At 39.3% G+C, this 22,334-nt stretch overlaps 2 protein-coding genes across 2 annotated transcripts in view; one reads left to right on the top strand and one right to left on the bottom strand.

Annotated features, from left to right (window-relative positions):
• LOC136850514 (C-signal-like) overlaps positions 1–9,123 on the top strand; it is a 27,441-nt gene extending 18,318 nt beyond the window's left edge. The window contains exons 3-5 of the mRNA XM_067124093.1: positions 2,835–3,025; positions 6,286–6,435; positions 6,635–9,123. Coding sequence (XP_066980194.1) covers positions 2,835–3,025; positions 6,286–6,435; positions 6,635–6,859 — 566 coding nt within the window. The 3' untranslated portion in view covers positions 6,860–9,123. The remainder of the gene's footprint in view (positions 1–2,834; positions 3,026–6,285; positions 6,436–6,634) is intronic.
• On the bottom strand, positions 8,147–22,334 carry LOC136850515 (zinc finger matrin-type protein 5-like). Its single transcript, XM_067124094.1, has 5 exons — positions 22,198–22,334; positions 16,374–16,526; positions 15,816–15,972; positions 12,196–12,333; positions 8,147–8,518 (listed from the first exon to the last, which is right to left on the bottom strand). The coding sequence occupies exons 3-5, from the start codon at positions 15,940–15,942 to the stop codon at positions 8,256–8,258; spliced, it is 528 nt and encodes a 175-aa protein (XP_066980195.1). The 5' UTR covers positions 15,943–15,972; positions 16,374–16,526; positions 22,198–22,334; the 3' UTR covers positions 8,147–8,255.

Here is a 22,334-nt window from a genome sequence, read left to right as displayed (position 1 = left end):
CTCTTCAGCAGGTTGCGGACTCCCTCATCTTCTTCGCCGAGAGTTGCTTCTCTCCGGTTCAGTTATAAAGATGTAGGTCCACATTCGGCCTAGTCTTTCACCGGGAAGTAGCCCTTTTTTCCTCAGTCGAGATTAAGCTACTGATGGGAAACTTCAGTCGGTCTTGCTCTCCCAGGAACCTCAGGCCCCTGGGTGGCATGTGACTCTAGTTTAAGGTTCCTGTCTTGTGCTCTGCACACTCCCTTGTGAGAGTTGTCAGACAGAGATCCCACTCTCAATACCATCTCTCGTTTCACTCCGGCATTGGAGAAGAGGATAGACGATCTTCACGGACCTTCTTTGTTGTGAGCATTCAAGGGATGGGGATCAGTAGCTCGACTCCATCTCGGATGTTGTAGCGAACTCCAAACCCGTCGGCACCTGTCGCCAGGGTCGAATTCTTCATGATCCCCTCCCCCATGGACTTTGTAGTCGATGATCCAGATCAGTCGCTGCTTTGTCCTGTCAGGGTGCTGCAGTACTTTCCGAAGAAGACCCAACATCTCTAATGGATGTTGACGACTTTGTGCTTGTACTAACTTGCCCAAGAAAGAAGTACCCAAGGACACATCTTTCTTTCTGGCCTCATGAGATGATTGGAAGGGCGTACTCTGCAGCTGACGTTGACAACACCTGTACAGTCCGCCCGAGAGCTCATGAAGTCAGTGGCTTGGTCCATCCCTTGCACTCCGGAAGTTTCTGTTGGTGTGAAAGCATAGATGTGGTCTCATAAGACCACATTTCTGTCTTTCTACCTTCGGGTTTTTGCCCACGAGTCCTTGGAACCCCCTTTCCTTGGACCTGTGGTGGCTGCTCAACAAGTTGTGTTCATCTCTGCTTCTCTTCCTTTGGGCAGAGAATGGGACTTGAACTGACACTTGCTGGAACTGGCGTCTGATGCGGTAAGCTTACACATTGAGCACCCATTAGGTTATATTTTTCTTTCCTAGAATAATAGAAGCAATCCTGCTCCCTCCTCTAGCAAGGGGAGGAAAGAGACCTTGGCAATAAGACAAAACCTTTTCTGGTTTTTGCCGTAATGCTTCCAACCCTTAAGATTCTTCCTAGTCTATTTTCGTATGAATTATGATTCCTCATTCATTCGAAAAGGTCCCCCTCCTTAGCTGATGCCTAGGCAGCAGGAGCAGCAGAAGAAGCTGCAGGAACTCCACAGACAACAGCTTGCTACTTTGAACATTAAACCTGTTAGTGGATGAGGGATGTGAAGCAGGAGCTCTAGTCGGTGCCTGACTAGGGAACGCACAACCTGAGCACTAGAATTGGCCCCCAAGGAGAGTGATTGGTCACCAGCCTTTACCATACAAGTATCCTACCTCCCAACCAAGAGGGGGCAAAGTACTTGCAAGAGTGAATGGGATGGGAAAAGCAGGGGTAGAGAGATGGGAGCTTGAAGGAGTCATCAGTCACTGGAAGCATGTTCCCCCATGAAGAGTTCCTTCCTCCTCTTCATGCCAAACTTCCCCCACTGTAAGGAAGACCAACCAGCTCACTCCTTGCAGAGAGAAAGGCAGGTCACACCTTCCCTTTGCAGAAGGAGTAGTACCTGTGAGGATCACTGGTAGTGGAGTCTGTTAAGTGCCTGCAAGGACACCCATGCCCCTCACAAAGTCTTTGTTGTGGTTTTTTCCATTATTCAAATAAGCAAAAATGCACAAAAATACAAACAGTCAGATTCATGGTAGAGAGCAAAATACTCATCAACCATCCAGCAACAGCAAAGTGTAAGAGAGAGAGAAAGAGAGAATGTCTGCTCTTCATGGCAGCCAAAAACAAAGTACTTGGTGATGAAAGTTAAGTGAGAGGTATTCTCTCACTCACACCCCTGAACCACCCAATGACAACATTGTTTCAAAGTTCAGAGACCACACCCAGTTCATGCTGAAGGATGCTATGATCACATTTCCACTGGAACAATTTAATTTTTCAATCATTGTAGCTAGCAGTCATTGTAGTCTAAGAAAAAAGTGGTTGCCCCAATCCATGATTTTGACATAGAATTATTTATTTTAAAAACAGCATGGATCTTATAAAAAAATATTCTCAGAAACCACACGCTTTGTAGGACTCCTTTTTAACCCATAGAGTGCACAGTTAATCATAAAAATTGTGATTTTTCTTAGTGTTATTCTACAGAAAATACTAGTCCCCCAATACTTGCTGGTTTTCTGTGAAGTAAGCAGTTCTTTCATAGAACGCAGTAGAAAATGGGTTTTAATAAGTAACTCTACCTTAGTGTGATAAAGCTTGTGTGTATGACATTTTAAGTTGTATGCTTTTGCAGAAAAGTGAAGTATTTTGCAGACGTGGATTAAAACTAATTTTTTCTTGTAGGTTCAAGACAAAAAATTTTCTGAATAGCAAGAGATATATGCATTCAAGCTGGCTCATCCTTATAAAACCTGGCACCATTGTCAATTTTGGATTATAATGGATCTGTTTTTTATTTTAAAAATCCCGTTAGTAATGTGTGGTCAACTGCCAGTTGGATTTAACACTTCTGGAACTGACATAAAGAATATCTAAGAGGGTCAGTGGAAGAGTACTGGTGGATACATTATCAAATAGCATGTAGAATTATTGTTCAGCTATTGGGAGGACTTGTAGGAAAACATCTTTACCAAAACTATATGAAATAATAGTTAGTTCACTGATGGTCTTTCAGTCTTTCATTCGAAGTGATTTCAGATTTTTTTCCCAATTACTGTACAGTATGAATAAGTAAAATATTCATAGTCTTTTCTTATGTCTAAGTCCATTTTTATTTCTTTTTTCAGATGTATCAAATGAAAGTAGTTATGGTGGATTAGTTAGTCATGTACAAGAACTTGTTGGGTGTCAAGGTTTGAATCTGCTCATCAATAATGCTGGTTATTCCCCCAAGTCTACAAGAATTAACATGGTCAAATGGCAACAGATGTCTGACACATTATTGATTAATACCATTGCTCCAGTGATGCTCACAAAGGTATTGTATTGGCACCTGTTGTTGTCAACATTGCCATCAGTCAGCATATTTTTCAGTCTGGATACTTCTTTAAAATAAGATAAATTTAATAGCATTTGAAAAAAAGTTAGAGTATTATGTGTTCATTCTTAATACAATTATTGTCGTCTTGATTTCTGACACCAGCTTGGAATTACTGGTAACTCAGAATGGACAAAAATAACTGAAAATGAACTGAATGGATAGTACAGAATTATACTATCTACTGGTGAGTTCTCTGTCTTGCTGAACTTTAACTTGACGATGTTCTACCCAGCAGTAATTAATGTCCTACAATACTTGTATGTGTTTTTTCATACAAATTACAAATTTTAAACATTTGTAATTTGCTAGAGGACCTTCCTCAGCCAGGAAGAGCATCTGATCTCACTTGACTAAAGTCTCTGTCCACCACTGATGTTTAAGCCCAAACATGTGCACAATGGAGCCAGTGACTCACCAGCCAAAAGCTTTTCAGTCAAAGATTCATATTTATAAAATATCATCTCCCACCACTGCCAGTTAGAGCTAACAGAAGTTTTGAGTCAGTAAATGTAAACATAAAGTTTCCTCCAACACAAGAATTTCCTGATCCTTGGAATATGCTTAAGTTTCTGTCTGTACAAACTTGTATTATCTCTCCAGAAGTTATGCATATAACCGAGGACATCATAATCAACATACAGTGGGCACGTAAGACATAGAGGCCCGCACTATGCAATCTCACAGATGGATCCGATAGTAATATATGTTTACACAGCAGAAATGTCTTCAATATGGTCAGCAGTTAAAATTTTTAAAAACATTTCACCACAAACATTGGTAATTTTGAGTGATTCTAGAGTCCTTCAAAATTATTGTACTAAAAATTTTTGTGTTCAACAAGTTAAGTTTTCATTCCACAAATTATATGATGTATATAAATGTTGAAATATGTTTGGTCCCTGCATATGTAGGAATTAAAGAAAATGAGGATCTTGGTAAAGCAGCAAAAGTTGCTATCACTATGACCAGATCAAGTATACTTGTCCAGTCAGTTTTTTGTTACTGTGTCCTAAAGCCATTGAGGTACAGTACTATCATCACATTTTCAAGTTGGCCACACTCAGACTTTGATGATTGTCCAACTTTCAGCCAACAATGTTATTATTGTTCTAAATAAAGCAAATTATGAGCTTGCACATGCTCATGCTCCTAGAGCAGCCCATAACTGGAGTAACCTATGGAGCAGACTAATTCTGGTGGTTATGCAGTAATACATGTCAAGTATGGGATGTGAATCTTTGAAAGAAATTTATCAAAATCTGTAGCATTTTCAATTTACCCAACCATTTAATTTTTGAGGAGTTGCAGGATATTAAATAAGCCCTACTATAGTTCATCAAGATCTGATCCTTTTATGCCAACCCTTTGAGAGTTAAGAATGTTGATTCAGTGATCTGGGTAACATATTTATTAATAATACAGTAATAACAATCGCATGGAAGGAGAAATGCACAACTGCCTCTGTCTTAGCAGTCCATAGCTTGGGATGGAAGATGATGAAAAAGGTGAAGTGAAGGGGAAGAACTGGAATGCAGGAGGAAGGAAGAAGGCAGAAACACTGTTTCCCAGTGTCACCTTGCTGTCTGCCCTTCAACCCTCTCCTTTGACACTGAGGACTGAAGCTGAAACAGCTACCATGGGCATAATTTGAACCTTAAGGAGGAGGACAAGAAAGAAGGGGTAGAAAAGTGTGCTCACATGCTCAGCCCTTCCATCAAGATCCTCTCAAAACTTCCATGAAGAGTGCATGAACACACGTAGCATATGAAGATAGAAGTGCAGGCAAACCATGAGCATCTCCATAGAGATTATCCAACAAGGAGGGGGCTGTTTTGCACCTTCCTTGGAAGTCTTGCTGTGCGTCAGTAAAGAACCCTGTGAATAATTAATGACTTCCCTGGGTGTTTCATTCCCATATAAGGGGACAAAGAATGGCACCTATTATTCAGGAGTGGGCTTTGGAAAATTCCACTGCCCCTTCTTCAGTGGTCTTTAGACTGAGAAGGGAGGAAAGCGCAGGGAAATCACCGACGGTAGCTCAATGCTTTCTCTGGAGAAGTTCACATCGATTTGAAGTAAAGGCAGTTCTTGAGAATTCTCATAACTACCACTTTCTTTGGTATTCAAACTACAGTTCATAACATGGCACACCTTAAGGTTTCATATAAGCATTTTAAGGTACAGGTTGCTGCTGGAGAAATAAAGTAAATACTAGGTACATTGGTCTAGTATTCCTGAAATACTGAACAACCATGAAATAGAAAAGCAGTACAAGATATCATAATGTCAAGCTTCAAACCCAGCTGAGAAACACACACAAAACTGGGATGGTTTGACTTGACAGTGGCCAAAGAAAGTGATGGGTTATCAACAGGTGAGTGGGTAATGTCCTGCCACTCACCTATCTGCCAGCAGTTAACCACTTTGTCACCAAATTTCAACAACCTTTCCAGCTCCTGCGAGGAATACTCTTTATGTGGAAGGCTCTAGTTTGTATTCTTGTAGACGAAAAAAAAAAGTTTGGTTCAGATTCAAAAAGGTGAATTTATGGGCACTGTACATTATCATATATATAGGCCCATTGAGACCAAGAAAAGTTAGACGAGTAGGTGGGGAGGAACCAAAGGGAGTGAAGAAAGAGTAAAAGATCAAAATCAGTGTTGCACAGGACACACTGTCCAGTAATTCTACAAGGCAATAAAATGAAAGCACTAATGAAGTGTCAGAAATGAATGTATAGTGTGTATAATTAGAACCAAAGGTCAAGCACTGGGACTAAGGATGTTCGTTGCAGTACAGTAATGAGAGTGTACTTAGTGATTTCAGTAATTTTCTTAAGAGCTTATTTATAGTTAGTTGTGAGTATTTAAGCACTTTATGCTCTATTGGCTATTGTCGTAACAAAGTGCATAAATTAATGCCTGTTCTGGTACTTTGATTTTATTGCTTCCATTTGCACTCCCATGTTTTTCTGTAAAAATTTTTGAAGAGATTCAATTTAATAAATAAAATCTAAACCATGTCATTAATAGACAAATTCTTTTGGGCAGCCGTGTGGGAGCTAAATAAATGAGCTCCGTGGTATGGACAAACTACTTAATAAGAAAATTATTTACACTGTATGTAATGTTTATAGTTGGGAAAAGTAAGTTACTTCTGAACATGTAAATTTAGAACGCTGTATTCATTTTTTACAGGCTCTTCTTCCTCTCCTTAGCACAGCTGCTTCAGACTCAGCGCTTGATACATTGAGTGTTAAGAGAGCTGCCATTATCAATATGTCCTCCATTTTAGGTTCAATTGGAGCCAACGAGCAAGGCGGCTTGTATCCATATAGGGCAAGCAAAGTAGGTACAGTAGTTGCCTTAGTTTTTATCAGTGCTGAAATATATGCTATTTCACTGAACTAGAAATTGTTTAGATCAGGTACGTTGATATTTTTATAATGTACTGGCCAAAAGGCAGGTCAGTTTTGATAGCAAATATTTATGATAGTGTACTGCCATCTCATTATACCTTTTTTTTTTTCCTCTACTTCTTCCTCAGGCTGCCCTTAATGCTGTTACAAAGTCTCTCAGCTTAGATTTAAGGAGGCACAATATTCTCGTCACAAGCATACATCCTGGTTGGGTTCAAACCGACATGGGTGGGAAAAATGCTCCACTCACCCCTGAAGTTAGCATTTCAGAAATGATCAAGACCTTGTATGCTCTGAGTGAAAAGCACAATGGTGGTTTCTTTCAGTACGATGGTGAAGCATTGCAGTGGTGACCAAGGTTTTTAAATTACTGTGTTGTAGATGCTATTAGAGCCAGATTTTTATCCTTTTAAGCTATACTTTATAATGATCCAGTTGTTCAAGAAAAGGTCTTTATGAAATTAACATAACACTGAAATGTTCCTTTACTCTGTTGCAAATTTATGATAATGCTGTTATTAGTACTATTATGCAAAGGAATAAATGGTAAGTTTGTTTTATCTGTTCCTGACAGCACTACAGAATATATATACAGGCAGTCCCCGGTTTACGACGGGGGTTCTGTTTTTATGCTGCGTCGTAAACCGAAAAATTATCGAAAATCGTCAAAAATCATAAGAAAACCTTAATTTTAATGCTTTGGGTGTATCGAAAACGATGTAAACTGCATTTTCATTGAGTTTTTCATCAAAAAAGCCTCCAAATTTTTATTATTCTGCTGTTTTGGAGGCATATTTCTTTCGTCGGATCGGCATACAATGTGTCATAACCCCAGAACATGCGTCGTAAACCCGGAAATAAGCCGGACCCGTTGTAAACCGTGAACTGCCTGTATATATGTATGTATACTGTATATATATATATATATATTACTGGTTTATTTTTAAAACCTAAATTCCTATGAAATTTTTGTATGTCATATACCCAGTAAAAATGTTAAAATGCAGGACTTATTAACATGCAAATCATACAGTATTGATTTTAATGTCCAGGTCCAGATTTTGTATTCACCTCAAACCCGTCTATAGACTATATGTTAGTACAAGTGTGTCACCGACTTATGGCGGATTCGATCTTCCGGCATTTTACAGCGCCATAACTTGATACGGCACTGTAAGCACTGTTAAAGTGCCGATAATGGCAGAGCACTGACTTCTGGCTGAAATAAACTTACAGTGCAGCACTGGAATGGATACCCCACCTTAAGTCGAGGACCTGCTACAACTCGATTATCTTTTCTCTCCTTTCTGTAAGAAATATTGTGGGTGTGATGCTATGTGGAAAGCTTTAAAGGTACATCAATCCAAGCAGGTTTCCTCAGATAAAGCTCAGATTAGGTATAACGATTTAAAAAGACCAAGTTTTAATTTCATCTTTAAGGTCTTATACTATTTAGAAAAAAGAAATTTACTACAAAGTTGCCCCTACTCTTGCAATATTAAAACAAGTATTGCATCACATTCAATCCCTCTCGATGGAGAATTCACGTGGGAGGTTCAGCGCCAGGTCAGCTGCCAAACCCCCAGTTGTGGATAACGTGGCAACTCGAAGTGATGAGAAATGCATAATTAAAAACAAAATTACTTATAAGTATTTATTTGTGCTAAGGCTGCAAGATAGCAAACTACAGTATTTCTTGACTAATCCAGAAAAAGGTTTCATTCATCTTGATACGGGTTGCATTTGTTTTCACCCCCAATCTTGAAAACTGCAGGTCATGAGGCTTTCTAATGAGGGAGGAATCATTGACTGAGGAATATCTGAATTTTCCTTCAAACAACTGGGTAACTTGTATTTAGATTTGTACTCTTCTATTAATTCTGTTGGCTGCAAACCTGTCTCTGTTTCTTTGCTATTCATCCTGACTGTCCATTCTTCAGTACTTGGCTCAGCTCCTTTCATTTGTAAAGTTGGAAGCTTTGCAAGGCGGGTCTGGTCTTCTTCCACGAGGACTGCAAAATGAGAAAAAATATAAGAATAATCTAGTACTGAAAAACCTTAATATACTCAACTAGCAATCCTCTAAACTAGGAAACTAAATAAGTCAATCTGCCAGTGAAAAATAAGATTTTGGGGATTGCAATATAATATTTAGGCCAAACAGGCTTGGCTTTCAGACCTTGGGGGGCTATTCAGTGATATTATGGTCAGTATGTTGAATAATATCAATTAAAAATTACTCTCTCACTTTAATGCTTAGAAATATTCATTCATTCGATTAATGTCCTCACTTTAATGCTTAAAAATATTCATTCGTTCAATTAATGTTCAGGTTAATGTATCTTCATTTACATTAAAATCATTAAAAACAATAAATTCATATCCCAAACAAGTGGGAGTCTTAAGAAAGCTCACTAGATATGGAGTATCTATTCCAGTCACCAACTAACAATTTTGTTATTCTAAAGCTATCACAAATACCAATTATATTACTGATAAGTATATAATTTAACCAGACCACCAAAATACCACCCACTTGCATAGGGCTGCAAACTACTATATAACAAATACCTCACTGTAGCTTATTCCTTGTTGTAAATAAATGTATATCTGTTAATATGAGTGTTTCATGAAAATCCTATTTTGTAGAATGGTTTTATGCCATGTCTAATTTATGCGGGAGTTAAATTTGTGACTGTTTCCATCATACTAAAAGCCTGTAAGTGAATACTCTGGGGGGCCATTTCATATTATAAAGTCCCCCCCTCCCCCAAGAGGAAAGCACCATCTGTGCATTCATGTGGTGCACTGTAGGAATTTCTAAAGGGCATTTGCAGCATTCCTTTGGTCCTAGCTGCCCCCACCTTTTAGCCTTGCAACCAGCTTTCATTTCGACTATACGTGTCTTCCAGTTTAGGTGTGTGTCAAAATTATGCCTAAAAATTTTACTGTTTGACTTTTTGGTACGTAATCATGTCTAATCTTCAAGTTAATTTCTTTGCTTGCTCAACTTTTCTATTAATAGAACATCACTGCTGTTGTCTTTTCTAAGAAGAATTGGAAACCTGCTGATGAGGCCCATGTGTAGTTTTACTAAAGCTGTTTGGTACCAGCATATTAAGGTAGTGTTTAAATATGCCACTGTAGAAATTCTCCAGTTCTTACAGGTACTATGGTTTAAGGACTCCTCAGTTACCTAAACATCACATTTTTGTATAAAATATTTTTCTACTATGTACTGTCGTACTATCATTACCCTTTTATACCAGGCTTTAGCCGTTTCCTGGTTGTAAATAGGTATTTAAAGATGTCATTGTATGAGAATCATAAAAATCCTGTTACAGAATGATTTGGTGATTTGTCCAAGAGTTCCAACACCTATGGTGCTGAAGTCATGTGCTTGCCCCCAAAACAACATCTGGATGGGGGTTACTGAAGTCATGTACTTGCCCCCAAAACAACATCTGGATGGGGGTTACTGAAGTCATGTACTTGCCCCCAAAACAACATCTGGATGGCGGTTACTAAGTATCACTGCAATAGCAAAGAAATCTATGAAGTCTGAAACAAATTCCTGCTAAAAAAAACATGAGCCAGAGCATGACACTAACTTTAAGTTTACCAAGAAGCCTATCAAAGAAATAATGTAATGAAAGAATTTTTGACTATGACAAGAAGTTGGGGAAACTCAAGCTCTGACACCACCCCAACCGACTTGAAAGAGTGACTTGATGGAGGGGACCTAAACAGATACTATACAAGGCAACAGCAAAGACGCGATAGCAGAAACAAAAGTTTTCTAACATCACTCTGGGACTGCTTCTGTTCACCCCTCCCACGGACTTTTATTTTTTTAGCATACTGACTGATATGTGCCTTGAAAATGTATAAAACTGCAGGAGCAGTAACTGCATCATATAAATAACCTGTTAAAGAAATGAAATGGTGAAAAGTTAAACAAAATGTATTTCCCAAAGGTCAAACCCAAAATCCTCACCAGATTTGGAGGGGTCAAGCATTATTCATGAATATTTTCATTTTCACAGGAAGCTGGCAATCCTAACCTTTACATTCTTTGAGACCACTGTATGCACATAAATGCAGTAAATAAGAAGCATGAATTTAAGCACATGCTGTGTGATTGTAAGGTTAGGGGAAAGAGCAAACAGTCTGGATGGGAGAACAAAATATACATCTGCTCAGCCGGGTAAACTAGCTGGGCACTCTACACAGAAAACAAAGAGCCATGCAAAATTAAATAACGGAAGTCTGGCAAATGTGTTGTGCACTGCCATTCTGCCTTTTTGGTTTATGGGGTCATTGCATTTTTACTTTCGGTAGTTTTGTGAACAAAAACCATTCATGATCCACATACACACCACCTTTAGATTTACAGGCAGTCCCCGTTTAATTATTCCGCTGCTTGATCTCGAGGTTCGTAATATATTCATCAGGTTTTCCTGGTCACTATGATTAAGTTCTTAAAGACATTTTGAAAATGGCTAATAATCATATTTGAAGGTTTTCTTGTTCAATAATAATGCACTTTACATCGTTTTCAATGCATGAATAATTTTTCTTAATTTTTGACGATTTTATATATGTTTTCAGTTAACGTTTGTTTCTGACGCATTAGCGGAACCCCGTCAGAAACTGGGACCGCTGTATAAGTGTTTAATTATGGCTGCTTGATCTCGAATAGTAATATGGGTGGGTTTGGTCACCATGATGAAGTTCTTCAGACATTTTGATTGACTAAAGGTCATATTCCTTGGCTTTCTTGTTCAATGTGCACTTACACAACATGAATAATTCTTAATACTTTGGATTCTATTTATGTTTTTCAGTTAAGTGTGTTTCTATATTATATATATAGGATTTTTATAATCATGATATATATATATATAGAATACAATTTAGGCCAAAGGCCAAGCACTGGAACCTATGAGGTCAATCAGCGCTGATAGTTCCTCACTGGATGGGTTGACATCGTACTCGGCTAGCACTCTCCTACGCCCGTGTTCGATTCTCCGGCCGGCCAATGAAGAATTACAGGAATTCATTTCTGGTGATAGAAATTCATTTCTCGGTATAATGTGGTTTGGATTCCACAGTAAGCTGTAGGTCCTGTTGCTAGGTAACCAATTGGTTCTTAGCCACGTAAAATAAGTCTAATCCTTCAGGCCAGCCCTCTCTAGGAGAGCTGTTAATCAGCTCAGTGGTCTGGTTAAACTAAGGTATACTTAACATTTAGCACTGAAAGGAAAATTGAGAGTAAAAGGTTACACAGGTGTAACAGGAGGAAAACCTTGCAGTTGCACTACAAAACAAATGTTTGAAGAGGGTGGAAAGTAAGATGGAAGAAAGAATATGAATGGAGGTACAATAAAAGGAATGTAGTATAGCTTGGGTTAGCCAAATCAGTCTTCGCATGATCCACATTTTCAACCCCTTGGGCTCATTACTTCAAATAAATGAGGAGTTAGTATATTGCCAATTAAAGTGATGCAAACTTTTCTCGAAGGCACTTCTCATTCCACATTATTTAGGACTGCTTTCTACTCCATATAATTACATTTCTCTCTGCCTTGTATACTTCCCAAGCCATACAAGTTTATCATAAATCTTACCTTTTATAATAAAATTTAATACTGTGCTCTATTTGGTAAGGCTGAGGTGCTGTACTTACCATTCATCTTCAGATGTTCTATGTCGACTGCAGTTAGGTGGGAATAAATGCAAGATTCTCCATAGTGACACTGTCTGCCAGAATGGAAGTTACGACATTTTTCCTTTTGAAGTTCATGTTCCAATCTTTCTTTAGCAGCTGTGAGAAAGATTATCGCTAATTATAAAAACTATCATGCTTTGAAGTAACAAGTCAAATGCATTACTAATCATTTTATTGAATTGCCTCTTAACAACATTTGATTACAAGAAGCTCTTAACTACTTACGACAATTAATCACAATACAGTACATGCATAATCAGTTTATAAAATAAAGAAAAGGTATGAGATAAGGGAAAACTAATGTAAGAAACCAAACCTTAACAAACAAACAGTTTAACATAAAATTAAGTTGTTACTGTATTTCTTAGTACTGTATAAATCTTAAGGATTAATGATGCAACAGTAAACATACAGTATATGGCAAAACAATATCGATAATAAATATACATTAGCTAAAACAGTTGTGAATCGGTAAAGTATCACAGTGAGCATTCATTGTCTATTGCAGATGCTGGTTTAACAAGCAACAGCAATCTTAATCACAACTGATATAGACATTGTTTATTCAACTGACAGCACTGAAAACACAACTACTGAACAGTTAGTTTATACACCTTTTCATTTATACTAGTATTTTGTGAACTGTATAATTATTCACTAAACTTTCATGAAATTAAGGTTCTTTTTACATGAAAATGCACAAGTCTTAAGTCTGTTTATCATTTGTAAAAAGTGGCATCAATATTTTCATCAATTTATTTTAATTTTAAACCTGTTTGCTTAAATCCATGATTGGTTTCGTATCTCTAGCACACTCAAGAAACCTATGTTTTCTTTTTTTGCCATAAAACACCACCTTTTAATGTTGAACTCCTTACAAACACACGGGGAATCAAAACGCCACTCAAAATCTTTGCCACTAATTTAAGCTTAGCACAGATGCTTACACGTTGAAGGTTTATTTTTTATCAGTGTGGTGATTGATAGCTATTTTTTCTATATATATCACAATTAACTTTCCAAGGGAAAATAATGCAGTGCTCAGCTAGAAAAACATCAAAGCACCAATGCTCAAGCAGGTTGCCATGCTAACAAGCTGAACTTCTGTTATATTTACTATTTGTGGTGTTGTATACTCTAACTTAAATTTTCAGATAAGTACAACTACAAAGCACCGAAGTGGTGATGCAAACAACCTGCTAACCCAAGAGTGTCTGCATTGTGCTTCCAGAAATGAGAAAAAAAAATCCATGGCTCAAATGGCCAAGATATACAAAGAACAAATCATTGGATGAAATCCACCACAACAAGCAAGGACAAAATTGTGCTTTGCTTATACTCCTATGACAGTTAAAAGTTATGTTCACAAATGCATGATAAATGCTTGGTGTAGACGGGAAAAAGCATCAAATACATGGACAAATGGAAATGGAATATGAAATTTAAGCCAAAGGCTAAGCCCTGGAACCTATGAGGTCATTCAGCACTGAAAGGGAAACTGAGAGTGAAAAAGTTTTAAAAGTGTGACAGGAGGAAAACCTCACAGTTGCACTATGAATCAATTGTTAGGAGAGGGAGGAAAGTAAGATGGAAGAAAGAGCATATGAACAGAGGTGCAGTAAAAGGAATGATGAACAAAAATCTATCCTCAGTGAACATACATTTTGTTAGAAAGCATTGCTCCTCCATTTTACCAGATTTCATCAAAGGCACACTGAACAATACAGCACACTTTTGCAGCAAAGGCTGGTCACAGCTGATTCAGCTCTCTCCATAGCCAACCTGTAAATAAAGGCTAAGTTCAAGGCACTGAAGGATGTATATATTGCAATGCTGGGATCAAAGATGAAATCTGGCAAATGAGGGAGCAATGCTTTTTAGACAAAATAGTATGATGATTCAGTCCTGGGGACTTGATTTTGTCAATTGTCATGAACAATTGTGTGTGTCATTTTCTCAAATGCCAAAGTAGAGATAAGGTGTTTTGGTGCTACCAACACCTATCCTCAATACCTGTGACTCTATGGAGGTTACTGCTGAATAAAAGAAATAGAGCAACCCCCAAAACCAACTCTGCTAAAAGAGGCCTGAAGGGAATCACCTTACCAGCCATAACAGAGACTGGATGCCCTGTTGTGTAACCAACCCAATCTGAATGAACAGTAAGAACCCAACTGGTATTACAGGACGAAGTTATCAGATAAGAGAGACTCAAAGAATACTAGTCACCCTTTCTCATATGAACATATCAGGACCATCATTTTTTTCTGTCAAAAACTCAGGCAGCAAACGACCTGATGAGGTATTTTTCACTGAACAGAAAAGTATTCACAAGGTCTTGTATTTTCATATAATTTTCATGAATAAATGCACTTGTTTTGATAAAACTATTAAAATATTCAGGTATACCTGTGATTTTTACAGGGTTTTCTGTGTTTAAGGATCAAAATGGGCAGTTCTGTGAAGTGTTTTTAGGCATTTGGACCGTCACCAGCCTGACAACTGTGGGGCCCATCTTAATGGCCTCCCAAGCTATGGGGGTTCACTGATACTATGATCTTGGAACAGTCCTGTCAACTTGCACAGGGAGAGGGGAGAAAGAGACTGTCCCCCACCTTGCTTGTTGATATTTACCACCATTTTGTCTCATCTCTAATCAACACAGCCAAATGACACCAGAAATGCTTGCACTGCCAGAAACACTGCATTAATTGTTAAACTAGTGCAGTTTATACACCCAAGTCTGACAAGCCATTCAGGCAAGTACCCCAAACCCTATTTTAATGCATCCAAAAACAGAAGCATCTCTGGAAGGGGGAAGTTCAAAAGAACTCCCACAAGTAGCTTCTGGCTGCCCAGCCACCACAGAAGATCTTCCACTGGAGCAAATGCAGATGGATCAACCTGTGTGGCAAAAGTTTCTCCAATTGGCTGGTGATACCAAAGCCATGCTGGTTGTTCCTGTCAGACAGGAACTCTTTCAGCCTCCCTCTGATCAAAGAAAGTCATAAACCACTCAACCAGAAAAGTACTCAGAAATGCTTCAACAGCCATGATGAATGAATACAAGATATCTGATCAGCAAAGTGACTGCAGAAAAAAGTACACACTGTTTCCCGAGGGTGTGGGTGGTTCATCCACCCAATCACTTACCTGTCACTATTTCACTCGATGGGCCGGAGTTCAATTCCCCCGGCCGGCTGATGAAGAGTTAGAGGAATTAATTTCTGGTGATAGAAATTCATTTCTCGCTATAATGTGGTTCTGATTCCACAATAAGCTGTAGGTCCCATTGCTAAGTAACCAATTGGTTCTTAGCCACGTAAAATAAGTCTAATCCTTCGGGCCAGCCCTAGGAGAGCTGTTAATCAACTCAGTGGTCTGGTAAAACTATGGTATACTTTTAATTATTTAATCACCTGGTTACCAAGCTCTCTCTGAAAGGTATACTTATATAAAAGATAAAGGTTTGTAATACCTACATAAAAGACAAAGGTCTGTATTCTCTTAGGAACAAATAATTAAACAAGCACAGTCAAAAGTTTGGAATGCATAAAGTATGAAGAAAACTAACTTACTTTTAAAATGGTCGTAATGTAACTTCTTCAACTTCTGATGATAATGCCCCTGGCTGTGTTTCTTACGAGCCTCAACACTATAAGGATATGATGCATCACAATAATCACAATAGAACCGTTTCACCATTTTAACATCTAATGCAGGCACACACAACCACTACAAAGTAAAAAAATTAATGCGATTAGCAAAAACTCAATGCTAATAATATTATGGGTAAGTTGTCAAATTTGTTTAAATCTCAAAACAAAAGGCATGAAAATTTTATCAAAATAGAAATAGAACAATAGTGAATGAGTTTCCAACTACAAATATCCAGAACTACTACATATCAAAAATCCAAAAGCAAATAATTTGGTGAGGCAATAACAACTTTATAAAATCAGAGATCAATCTAAGCTTCTTTTGCAAAAAGTACCTAGCTCACCCACTAATACTGTAGTGTGTACGGTAGCTATACACACACACACACACACACACACACCATATAGGAAACTATATTAAAATATGGTACAGCAATAGATGTAACAACATATTTACACTAACAAGTCAAAACTTACCTCACTCCCTCCCAGTCATTCATAAAAAATGAAACGTTCTTTTAGTGTGATTTTGGGTTGTTTGCAGAGATGTAATGGTAGAGAACTACCATTAGGAAGAGAGAGACACCCAGAATGTTGACAAAGACCGCAAGCTGAACGTCTGATATCATTCTGCAAAAAAATGTACAATATTGAATCAAATAATCCTGTCAAGCATGAAGAAAATGGTCACAACAGTGGTACAGTATTGTACTTTATACTTAAAAGGGCAAATTGCTCATCTTCAAAAATGTAAATTAGCAATATTGGTTCCACTGAAGCACATATCCCAGACTTAACACTTGGTATAGGACCTAAGCAGTATTTCACACATCAGATAAGACTTCACCATCCAGATGAAGCCCTGTCTAGCTTGTAAAAGCCTAAAATTTCTATCAAAACACATGACATATTAAGTACCAACTGAAAGGACTATAAGGTAGAAATGCCCAGTAAAAGTCAACGTTTATAATTGTGCTATACTTGAAAACAATAAAATGCTGTTGCATTTACTTTTGCCAAATAGCTACCAAATTTGCCAGGATCAAAGGCACACTGACATATAAGATGCACCAATGTTTTGGGAAGTCCTTCCAATTGTATATCATTTCATCTTTTTTGGTAAGTCCTTTGATTTGTTGATTTCAATACTTTTCAAAGAAGAATGGTAAACCCACAATTTTAGGCATGTTAGGGGGTCTGTGATAAAAGGTACATCAGACACGTGCTCTCATTACCTGGCAACCAAGATCCCTAGAAAAGCTGGGGACTGTCCCACACTCCCGAGACATTTTATGCATGCCTGTGCTACTGAAAAGGTGCTGATACTCTAAACAAAGAGTAAGGGACCTTTTCAGATACAGATAGTATCTAATGACTCACACCAGGCATAAAAACATCTTCAGGTTGCCACCAATGAAGACTCGGGATAGGGGATTGAGTTAAGACTACTCTCTAGTCAGGAACTGATAAGACTGCTACTAAAGACTCACACCATTGAGCTCATAACAGCTACAGCAACAGTAGGCGGCCTCTTAAGTATTGCAGCAACGCCTGATGCAGCAGGTGACAACTTGAAGAGTTGCAGCAAACAGCAGACTACACAGATGATGCACAAGATAATGTGTATGATCCTTACATCCCACAATACCTCCCCCTCCTCAGAAAGGATGAAATTTGGGGCATACTTCAGTATAGTAGTGAAAGAGGTAGGCCAACACTTGAATGTTACTTCTTCTACCTAACACCTCCTATCAGTAGTACCATCTCTCCTACTACTGCAACACTGCTAAAGCTATATGGAAGACTGATTTACACAACAGCCAGGATTAAGTGATAACAAAAACAAGGGGGATGACGGAACTAATCCTTCAAACCTCTGAAAACTTCTTGAAAACAGAAAAACCAAAACAATACAGGCGGTCCCGGTTTACGACGGGGTTCCGTTTAACGCTTGGTCAGAACCCGAAAATCGCGTAAGCCGGAAAATCGTCGAAAATCGTCAAAAATCATAAGAAAACCTTACTTTTAATGCTCTGGGTGCATTGAAAACGATGTAAACTGCATTATTATTGAGCTTTACATAAAAAAACCTTCAAATTATGATTATTCTGCCGTTTTGGGGCCATATTTCTTCCGTCGGATCGGCGTGCCCCTGGAACATGCGCCGTAAACATGAATATATTTGATAAAATCAAAACCGGGACTGCCTGTAAACAAAAAGCACAAGTTTAACTTAGCAGTCAGGATGAGCACAGCAATATGTCCTAAAAGAGCAGAAAGAAGGTGTTACCAAGTTTAAGATAACTACCTTGTTACTACGTTCAATGGCCTTCTCAGTTCATGCTGAAGGACTCTCCTTCAGCGATGGTTTGTATTTTCTTTGGAACAAAAGACATGCTCTATGACTAATACAGCACCTTTTCCTTCATCGCATCCACTCAGCTGACAGGACCTGAGATTTTGGTGACTCTGGAGGCTATGTAAGGAGCAATATCAGTTTCTGAGATGGGGGGAAACGTCCTTGAACAGAATCCTATACCTGTCCTGAAGGACATACTACCCAGTGCTCTGCCCTATAATCCTGCCACAGTGCACAATGGCAAGACAGGCAAACCCCAGTACTCATGGCACCAGAGGAATGGGATTGCCACCCTCAACAACTCCCTCCTCCTTCCCCTTCCATACCTTCCTGGCCATGGTTGGAAAAGGAGGACAAAAGGTCTACTTGCCTGGGTTTAGGGGGAGCAAGCTTCCTCACAACCCCAGACTGTGAAGGCTTAGTCATACATAAGGGCTTGGCCACCTATGCTTTTGCTCCAACTAATGTCCACCACTGGGAAGACCACCACTACAGGAGGATCCCCCTCCTTCTTGGGAGCTGAGGAAGAATGTCCTTGCGGGAGAGGGGGAGAGCTACTTTTCAGCAGCCAAGTTGTTCTGGAAAGCTGTCAAAGACAGGCTACCTTGGATGTTTAGGGTAGGCCATATCTTTCAAGGGTACTCCAACAATGATATCCTTCTAGTATCTAGAATGTTAGTCAATAATGAGGAGGGCAAGGGGGTGGTGAAGTCAAACAGGATAGAATATAGAATTTAGGCCAAAAGCCAAGCACTGGACCTATGATGTCATTCAGTGCTGAAAGGGAAACTGACAGTGAAAAGGTTTTAAAGGTGTAGTAGGAGGAAAACCTCGCAGTTGCACTACAAAACAATTGTTAGGAGAGGGTGGAAAGTAAGATGGAGGAAAGAGAATATGAACGTAAGTACACTGAAAGGAATGAAAGGGGTTGCAGCTAGGGGGTTGAAGGGACACTGTAAAGAGCCTTGAATAATGCCTACAGTGCTGAAGTCGTAGCCTGACAAGAGGGGAGCAATAGCCTCAGCACCAGCATAGGCCTTCTCCGAAGAGTGCATATGGCAGGTCTCCTTAACCCCCAACTGGGGGGTGGGGTGGGGGGTGGGGGGTTTACTCTCAGGAGGCAGTGCAATAGGACTGGAGGAGAGAGTGGGTAAAGCCCGGTCATATAAAAACTCCAGGTTTGTGGCGGAACACTAGTAGTCCTGGGTGTGAGACTACATATGAACAGATCCTCCTGGTACTAGTAAGAAACTGTGTGAGGAGGTCTGTCGCATGCAAACCTCAGGTCTATATGCATTCAGTCAAACAACAATATACACACCGACGAGAGGATACAGACAGCATGCCTCATGCCTACGTGTCAGAGAAACACAGGTGAGGAGCCACTGCTTATACACAGAGAAGCAAGGGAAAGGCCACTAAATTCTCTCCAGACACTGGGAAAACAATCTACTTCTGTACCTATTCTAGATACTATATCTACAGGTGCAAGCACATGCACTGCCATGCAATCCCAGTGCTGGTGAGTACTGAGAAGGGATCTGCCCTGAATACAACCCTACCTGACACTCGCATGATCCTTGATCAGGCACATGCACGATTAGGTACTGCTGACTCAATCAGATGTACTTCCAGGGGGAGTACGGAAGAGCCTACCTGCATGTGCAAAGACCGGATTAAATATGCTCCACCCACTATGTCCCTGAGGAGTGACGAGGGGAAGAGCCTACCCCTCTACATGCATGCGCGTGGCCCATATACCAGCATGCACTGGCTCTTTCCAGGGTGTTTTTGACGAAAACAAGGGAAGAAGGGCTAACCCTGCTGCTCGCAAGCACAAACAGCAAGCTATGCTGGCTCAACCAGAGGTCTCTGGAGAAACACGAGAGGCAGAGCCAGGCCAGTTCTAGTGAATCATCCATAGGTGTTTGTGAGTTCCCACCCTCCCCCTAAAACAGCAGTAAATTCTCCCCTACAATGGCAACACTGCTGATTCTGAAAGGAAGATAAAATATTTAACAATGGGAAACACCTACGAAAAGTGGAGGGCATGAGGGTCCCACTCCTTAATACCCTTCACACCTACAAACACAACATCATTCCTCAAAAACAAAAAACACACGTTCAATTTATCAGTCAGGAGGAATGCTGCAAGATGTCCCCACATGAAAATGGCCAGAGAAAAAAATACTTGGTGACAGTATCCGAGTGTGAAGTATTCCTACTCGACCCCCATAACCAGTTAATTACCTTCTTACCATGTTCAAAGAGTATCCTAGCTTGCTGTGAAGAATACCAATATAGAATATATACAAGGCATTGGTTTGTATTTCTGCAGGAACAATTCAGCAACCAGGAACTGTAACATTTAAATTATGCTGTCAGAGTACCCTTGAATTTATAGGCAATGCCATAACTTCTGACTTCTGCAAATATGGACACTAATAAATGCAACATCAAATGATGAAATGAACCTTGAACTCACGCCCACACCCTGATCATTCTTACAAGCAGGGAATCAACATTCTTCCAAGTCATCAATGTCAACAAACAAGATACACCACCAACCATTCATTCACACTCAGGGGTGGCTATAACAACAGCCTTGACAAGAAAGAGACAGGTGAACCACATGGCCAAGGGAGAAAAATAACCCAAACAAGGTAGTCTATTAAAACCATAAGGAAAATGGTAAAACTATAGAACAGCTCCGCACAGACTATTACCTTGGAAATGAATTTTTCCTACATTTTTAGTGTTGCTGATAAAGGAGGTGATGTTGTTTATTGCCGGTGAATTATTATTAACCTCATCCAGATCCAACATGGTTAGGTTAGTGCATTTCCTTTTATTATAGGTTTTCTTTGCCAATCCCTTCTTGAACATGTCTCCATAATAACCCCACAGATAAAAGGAACCAAACTAACCTAACCTAACCTAGTAGGCTGTGTTACTTAGCCAGGGGCTCTGCCCCCTTTACCCCCCTGTGAAGGAAACTCCACTTTTTACCAAAAAGTTCTCCTATAACACTGCACATACATGATAGCATTCAAGGATGCCCAGCATACAATAACGCATCAGTTCTGAGGTTAACTACAAGTTAATTACAGTCTACTGCCAAAAAATAATGGTAAATTCTTGACAAGCAACCAAAATATTTTAGAAAAAGTTAATTTCCAAGGTAATATCCCATGCAGAGATGTACTATAGTTCTACCACAAAAAATTTACAGAAAAATGGAACAAAATATAGAATCTAGGCAAAAGCCAATCACTGAGACCTGTGAGGTCATTCAGGACTGAAACAAAAATTGACAGTAAGGAGGTTTGAGAGGTGTAGGCTAGCAGGTGGAAACCCTCCTATTTACACTGTGAAACAATTGTTAGAGAAGGTGGAAAGTCCGACAGAAGAAAGAATATGAACGGAGGTACAGCAAACAGAACGAAAGAGGTTGCAGCTAAGGGGGGAAGGGACACTGCAAAGACCCTTAAGCAGTTGCCTACAGTGCATCACGTGAGGCGCACTGACAGCACTACCCCCATAAAGGGAGAGGGAAAATTATTTATCAATGGTTTTAAAAACTATACAATTAAAATCCTATATAATGGCTACTTTAATTTAGAAGGTAGAAAATCTAACATATGGTACCTAAGAATCTACGTTAGGGTTTACAGCACGCGCCTTAAGCTAACCTTGAACGAAAGCTAAAGGTTCTGCCAGCTTGCAAGCATTCAAGGCTTTCAACGTATATATTTCCTTTAATAAAAAAAAAAAATACAAACAGCCATTAAGCCTCCCCAAGAAGCATGACTTGACGTGAGCCACCTCACATCCCGTCTTAATTATCATGGTTGCCTTAAGCCCGCCTAGTATATATTTATAAATATTTATAAGTTATTATAAGAATATCACTTCAGATACACCAGGGACACGTTTTTTTACCTGTCAAACTTAATAGCTCAACTGCAAGTTGCAACTCTTCACGATTGGCTGCAAGGAAGACGGTGGCGCTAACCCGGCTGTGTGACACGTATGACGTGTAAGTTTGTAGTTGTAAGTTTGTAAACATTGGCGTAGTA

Source organism: Macrobrachium rosenbergii, chromosome 22, assembly GCF_040412425.1.
Source record: "Macrobrachium rosenbergii isolate ZJJX-2024 chromosome 22, ASM4041242v1, whole genome shotgun sequence".
NCBI classification, from domain to species: domain Eukaryota; kingdom Metazoa; phylum Arthropoda; class Malacostraca; order Decapoda; family Palaemonidae; genus Macrobrachium; species Macrobrachium rosenbergii.
This window is presented reverse-complemented; position numbering and strand designations above follow the sequence as displayed.

What these genes read in the sequence shown, in the direction of transcription:
- LOC136850515 (XM_067124094.1), bottom strand. Translation starts at nt 15,942, where the DNA reads ATGGTGAAACGGTTCTATTGTGATTATTGTGATGCATCATATCCTTAT. An exon ending in ACATTACGACCATTTTAAAA is followed by an intron (nt 12,334 to 15,815) that starts GTAAGTTAGTTT and finishes TCTTTCTCACAG; the next exon opens with CTGCTAAAGAAAGATTGGAA. An exon ending in AGAACATCTGAAGATGAATG is followed by an intron (nt 8,519 to 12,195) that starts GTAAGTACAGCA and finishes CTCATTTTGCAG; the next exon opens with TCCTCGTGGAAGAAGACCAG.